Source organism: Sorghum bicolor, chromosome 4, assembly GCF_000003195.3.
Source record: "Sorghum bicolor cultivar BTx623 chromosome 4, Sorghum_bicolor_NCBIv3, whole genome shotgun sequence".
NCBI lineage: Eukaryota > Viridiplantae > Streptophyta > Magnoliopsida > Poales > Poaceae > Sorghum > Sorghum bicolor.
The window spans coordinates 8,828,983-8,835,927 of NC_012873.2; the positions used below are offsets into that span (position 1 = coordinate 8,828,983).

The 6,945-nt window shown below is 43.7% G+C and overlaps 1 protein-coding gene across 3 annotated transcripts; it reads right to left on the reverse strand.

Annotated features, from left to right (window-relative positions):
- On the reverse strand, window positions 388–5,624 carry LOC110434532 (monosaccharide-sensing protein 2-like). 3 transcript variants are annotated; one of them, XM_021458714.1, is made up of 7 exons: window positions 5,383–5,624; window positions 4,802–5,017; window positions 4,524–4,636; window positions 3,522–4,088; window positions 1,697–2,661; window positions 1,266–1,453; window positions 388–1,158 (listed from the first exon to the last, which is right to left on the reverse strand). In XM_021458714.1, exons 3-7 carry the CDS (start codon window positions 4,600–4,602, stop codon window positions 720–722), a joined length of 2,238 nt encoding a protein of 745 aa, XP_021314389.1. In that variant the 5' UTR covers window positions 4,603–4,636; window positions 4,802–5,017; window positions 5,383–5,624; the 3' UTR covers window positions 388–719. The 3 variants fall into 3 exon arrangements, with proteins under 3 accessions (XP_021314389.1, XP_021314390.1, XP_021314391.1); XM_021458715.1 differs by having other exon boundaries at window positions 393–1,158; window positions 5,364–5,612; XM_021458716.1 differs by lacking the exon at window positions 5,383–5,624 and having other exon boundaries at window positions 393–1,158; window positions 4,802–5,109.

The following is a 6,945-nucleotide window of genomic DNA, read 5'->3' on the forward strand; positions in this document are numbered from 1 at the left end:
GGTACAACAGTTATCCTCTGTACTCAACCGGTCATTGGATCCTCAACTTAACGTAAACGTCTACCAGGCAATAAATTCTGGCCACCAGATACGCAAAATCAAAATGTCCGCCAGGCAATAAATCCTAGCCACAAGACAGTCAAGATCAATGGACTGAGCCTTTTAGTTGCTTTTGTAGTGGCATTATGTTCTTAAGGAGATATAAACTGGTATACAGTCACTTAAGCTTAATATCTCACATATGATATCAGGAATTCAACTTCTCGCAAATGTGTCCAAGCAACTCCATAGGAAGAGTTTACAATATTAGCCTGCAATTGATTCTCTCTGAATGAGAACCGAGGAGTGTGGTAATATCATATTGAGTAGTGAAAAAGCTTGCAAAGGTGATATGAAAACGGTATTTTCTTTATTTGAGATTTGAATATTATACCACCGGATCAGATCAGTATCTTTGTTCTAAACATCTCTACTAACAACCAGTGCTGAATAGCTTGACTAATACAGTACTAATAGGTAACAACATATGGTAAATAACATTGACAACTTAACAACTGCTCTTTGCCATCGAGGGAGTCTTGCTGTCGCTTGCGGAGCATGAGCAGATATCTGTTCCCTCACCATTTATACAAATCGAAAGTTCCCAGAGCTTCTTGGTGAGATCCCTTCAAGTTTATAATTCACAGTGCAAAAAGTTGCAGGCAAAGGTACGGAAGGAATTAGGCTTTTGCAGCCGCTTGCTTCGCACCAACTGCAAAGAACTCAGTGATGACTTCAAGGGGCATTCCCTTTGTCTCAGGAACCTTAAGGAAGACAAACACAAAGGCAATCAAGCATACGACTGCATATATGCCAAAAACACCTGCTAGTCCAATAGCATTCAGCATTACAGGAAGGCTGTAGGTGACAATGATGTCTCCAATCCAAAACGTCAAGGCACAGATGGCAATGCAGAGACCGCGAACCCTGGTTGGAAAGATCTCTGCACATAGAATGTTGGGGATGGGACCAAATCCCATGACAAAGCAGCAGAAGTAGATGATGACACTGACTGTGGAGAGCGCAGCATGGGCCACTGTACCCAGGTCAATCACATTGGACACGACCAGGATAACTAAAGATGCTATCAAGATTGGAATTGTGCCTAGCAGCAAAAACCTGCAGAAAACGGTGTTAATATAGTACATAAGGATCCTTTGGGCGCATTTATAAATTTCTGTTAAGTGACAATACTAATATGATGTAAACAAAAAGAAATAAATTACCTTCTTCCAGAAAGATCCATAAGTCTCATGGCTAAGCCAATGCTAGGAAGCATCAGTAAGGTAGTGAGAGAACTGATCAAGATAGATGCTGATGCTGAGCTGAGACCAAGATTGGAAAGAAGAACTGCCACGCCAGCTTGCTCGAGAATTTGTGGGGTATAGTACAGAACACCATTGATTCCAGCAAACTGAACGTGGGAAAAAAAATAACTCAAGTTAGTGGAGAAACTTTTAGGATACAACTTAATAATAATCATACTTATAATAATCTAAAACTTCAGAACTGCTCATTTAAAATGAATTGTATGATGATCTCTCTTCAAGAAGAATTCTAATTGAATTAGTTGCTTGGATATTAATTACTTCATTTATTATGTGCATAGCCACAAGAAACAAACTTCTATGTGGTAAACTGATTAAATTAGCTCTACCTGTTGAAGGATCTGAATTCCAACACCGACTAACAGGGCACGCCTCACACCAGGTTCAAACAAATCTTTCCAGCTTGAACCTTTGGCGGCTACCTCGGATGCGTTAATCATGGCAGCACCAGACATGCGTGGTTCGGTAAGATCCTTCGAGAAAAGTGCTGACTGGCTTACTAAAGCAGCAGCATGTACAAACTCGCCACCCTCATGAACATCGCCACCACCAGGAAGTGAAACAATTGAGCCCATTCTTGAGCCAGGAACTCCCTCTTGGTGCAAGTAGACTCTTTTGAAACCACCTTCCTTCTTACCATCCTCACCTTCCTTCTCTGACCATTTCCATGCAAGCTGCCATCCCCCACCAATATCAGTGCTGCTCACACCCTCTCCAGCCTCCCCCAAGAGGCTTTGCCTTCTCATGCTCAAAGAACTTCCACGGTGACCATGGTGCACAATGTCCTTCCCTTCCGCACTTGTTGTCTGCCTGGACAGCAATGGACTGTGGAGATTGTCCTCATAATCACCTCCTGCACCATCAGATGCATACTCCTCATCGTCCCTGTGAAGATTCTCTTCGTCCCACTGCTCATTTTTGGCATGCTGATCTGTGACACTGAACATACTTCCAAAGTTTGGAAACAATGTGCTCCTCATACTTCCTCCAGCTTGAGGCATATTCTCATGGACACTCCCAAAAAGTGTCACAATCGGATCCATAAGGGGTACACTCTGGTTCACCAAGCTGCCATGACGAGATGCGAGAGAAAGTACACTTCCAAGCATGCTGGGTCCCTTGGAAGGTCGAGCAATCCATGACTGGCCTTCTTCAGGCCCATAAAGTGTGATTTGTTCCTTATCACCATCAGTAACATGATCATCGGCTGCGTCAGTGGCAGGGCCAATGATGTACTCTTCAATCGAAGTGTCTCCTCCAACCTCCAACCCTTCAACAAGAAGGGACAATTCACCTGCGAATTGCATACTTGGAATGATCACATGGCCTTTTTGCATACGTCATTTTTAAATATAAATATAAATAAATTTTAAATCAGAAACTAAAATATGTGTTGGATAAAATAGCTAAGTGTCAAGTTTTAAGCTAGCACTTTAATTAGTAACAAATATATATGAAACACCACCGAGCTATAGCAAAACAACTTCCTTGATGCCTAAGTCTCTAACTAATGTTAAGGGTCTAACCTGTATTCGTCTTTCCTGTCAGACATGAAGCTTTTTTTGTCTTAAAGATGAAATCATAATCAACTTAATTAAATTTCCAAAAAACAGCAGTTTATACAATGTCAATAACTCTGGTTGCATCACAGTTCGGTATTACCGAAAGAGCAAAATGAGAATGTAATATACTTTATATCTATTGACATGCTTAATATGTACATCCACATAAAACATCTATACATAAAATTTCAAATATAAATAAGATGTTGAGCGAACTGAAATATTTTGTCTCTTCAAGCATTTATGATCAAGTAATATATGATCGCCGTTCTGCAGAATTTAACTGATTTTGTTATTCTTCAAAAGAAAAATCTAGAGTTCTATACCACTCTATATATAGTGTGAACAGGTACCACTTCTCAAATTAACTAACAATTCAGTATTACTAGAGAGAGCAACAATTAGGCTATGTCAGCTGGAACAAAAAAAAAAAAGCTCCAAGTAAAATGTGCGTCAATTTTTTTTTGAAAGTACTGGCAGGAGCTCTGCCTTTCATTTTAGGTAGGAATAAGAATTTATATACAAGCAATCCTCTTATGGAGGAAGTTAAGGAGTACAGAGCAATAGAGGGGGAGACGAAAGTAAAACAGACCTGAGACATCTTCTTTGCTGCGTAATTTTTGCAACACCTTCTTTGCCTCTGCCATCCGACCTTTGCTAACAAGCCATCTTGGGGATTCAGGAAGGTAAAATATTGTCAATCCAAAGAAGAACAATGAAGGTATCGCGAGCACCCCAAGCATAATTCTCCAATCAGGTGATGGCAACAGTGACATCCCAAACACCATGCAGTATGACAAGAACATCCCTCCTGATCCACTGAACTGTGGCAGTGTATTCAGCAAACCTCTAATCTCTGGAGGGGCTGTTTCTGAAATGTACAAAGGCACAAGCGTGACAGCCAAGCCAATACCGAATCCGTCTACGAGGCGTGCCAGCAGCAGGACATAGACATTAGGGGACCATAGCATGATGAGGCTGCTGAGAAAGTACAGAATTGACGAGAGGATGAGCATAGGGCGGCGGCCGATCCAGTCTGATACTGGCCCAGAGAATGTAGTGATGATGGTGGCACCAATAAGTGACATGGCCACAATCAGCCCCTCCACAGTGGGCTCATTTTGTAATTGGAATTCCTTCTTTATGTACAGAACAGCACCTGGAGAAAACAATTGTGTTGTTAATAATCTTTAATCCTAAAACAAAATGACCCCACCAATATTTTCAGGACAAAACATAGCAAAAGGTAAGTTCGACACCACATAACTGTAATCATTATAGTCCTGGGAATATATTTCTTTTCTTAACTGACAGCGTTAGATGCAAGTTACTCTGATATTTTCTTTGCGAGGAAGTTACTCTGATAGATGGTAAATTGAAAAATCAAACAACAACCACCTGAACTTCTCAGGTAGTTTCAATTCAATAAGAAATTGAGAACACTACACACGATCTGATAACCACCCAGCAGCAACTACAACTAGTACTGAGCAGCATCTGATCCAGGTGTCCAAGGATTTGATCTGATGGAACTAGAAAACCGACTCGAACAGAGTTGGCAACATCCTAGTAAAACCGATCTAGCGAGATTTACCTGCGATGGTGGCATTGTCCCACCCCTGCAACAGATTGCCGATGGAGGCGGCGATGGCGACAAGAACAGCCCCCGACATCTCGTCCTCCAACAAAGGCACGCAACAGCAGCTCCTGCAACCGCGAGACCCAGTTGGAAACGGAACACATCGAACAAGCACCGCAAGCGCGAAGCAGAACTAAAGCACCGTGCGAAGCAGAACACGCACCGCGAGACCCAGTTGGAAACGGAGATAACGCAATTGTCTGTTGCAGAACAAGAGTGTCTCACAGTCTTACCTCTCAAGAAGACGAAGACGAAGCAGCACGAAGGCACGCACCCAAGAACAACTGACGGAAGGAGCTGCTCCCTCCGGTCCAGATCAGAGACGACGAAGGGCGTCTCGACTGCAAGCCAAGAGCCGCTCTCCCAATCTACCCGTGCCGCTGCCTGCCTGCCGCTGGGCGCTGGCAATAGAATAGTTGTAGAAGAAGGAAGCGGGCGACCAGGGTTCCCTGCAACCAAGTGAGGACAAAGGGGGCTCAGAGTGGGAGGCGAAGCAACAAGCAAGTGCGCAGATGCCACATGGAGATGAGATGACACGAGAGCGATGCCCACAGCAGGTAACAGTAAAGAAATCTCTCTCGTCAGATCAGAAGAAGAAAAAAAAAATTGCAACAGCGAACTACGCCTCGACTCCTCCCTCCCCCAGCGGCGGCGGCGGCAGCAGCAGTGCGCCACCCCCGTCGTCCCCCGCGGCTGCCAGCGAGGAACAAGGGGGGCAAGAAACAGAAAAAAGGGGAAGGAAAAAAAAAAACGGGCTTTCCGCGTCCGGCGGCGAGATCCCCTCCAGAAACGCACCCGAGAGATCCCGTCCCACCTTTCCAGCGAAGGAGCACGGCGGAGGCGGCAGGAGCAGCTGCACATGCACACACAGGATTTGAAGGCTCTGCTGCCAGCGTCGTGACAAAGCGATGAAGCGATCTGCCAGCAACCAGCCGGAGGAACCGATCTGTCAGCCGCTGGTAGACTGTAGGAGTAAAATCTTTACTAGTAGTAGGAAATCTTTTATATGGAATCCCCTGGAAATTGGGCTGGCTTTTTCCTCGGCTCGGCGCTTGGGAACTGGCCAAGCTTGGCGATAGGTGGTGCAGCAGATATATGGTGCGCAAGGATGTGCCAGTGTAAACGCTTGGCTTCCAGATTGCCTGGCCTGCTGCGTGGCTTTTGGATGGAAATACAAACGAAAGTGCTTTATTTTTATTTTATAAATTTTTTGGAAGTAAACAAAGGTCTAGAAATAGACAAGACGGCTGTTAGATTTTAAGGAAATTTTTCAAGATTCCCCGTCACATCGAATATTTGATCGTATGCATGGAGCATTAAATATAGACGAAAATAAAAACTAACTGCATAGTTTAGCTGTAATTTGTGAGATGAATCTTTTGAGCCTAGTTACTCCGTTCAAATAAAAACGAAATGCTACAGTACCTAAAAACGAAAAATTTTACCAAGGCCTAGGACGGCGCGACGAAGCTGACTCACGGTTATTTTTTGCGTTTTTGTTTGGGTCGGCTGTCAAAAAGAATCGTACACCTGGGCCTGGAGTATGACGTCGGGCTTAACCTTTAGTCGGCCGATTGCATCATTATCATTATATAGGGCTGATAAGGGCAGCAGCAACGCAGGCTACTATAAGCATTAGCCTTAGAAAAAAGTAATAGGCCACCTAGATAGAGCAGCACCTATCTATCAATTATCCCAACCTCTCCTCTGACACAGAGCTCGCCTACGACTGCAAGAGTTCTGTCCTTTTGTACTGTGGTCCCTTGAAAAAGAGTGGTGAGGGTGCTGCTCTAGCTCTCCAATGCTCGGGAGAACGACTGCTTCCAGTTTTTGTCAGACAAAGCACTCGGCGCTTCTGCAGGCTGTTCTGACAGACTGCGAGGCAGCTGATAGATGTGAGATGGACATCAATTGCATACGTGGAGGTTGAGGCTAACAGCCACCGTGTAGCGTTGGAGAAGCCCTAATAGCCGAGTACAAGCAGGACTCGGATTACATGTGCATATAGGCATAGGACTCTATCCCTCCGACAGTAACGTATTCCCAAAGACCTACTACGGCCTTGTTTTACAGTTGACCCAAAAACTAAAAACTTTTCAAGATTCTCCGTCACATCAAATCTTGTGGTATATGCATAGAGCACTAAATATAGATGAAAATAAAAACTAGTTACACAGTTTATCTGTAAATCGCGAGATAAATCTTTTAAGCCTAGTTACTCCATGATTAGACAATGTTTGTCAAATAAAAACAAAAATGCTACCGTTCCACTAAACAAGGCCTACACCTGCGTGATTACTCTCTACATCAGACAAAAAAAAGTAATTTTACATATGAATCTGACAAGCATTCGTTTGGATTCAGATCTGGAATCTTT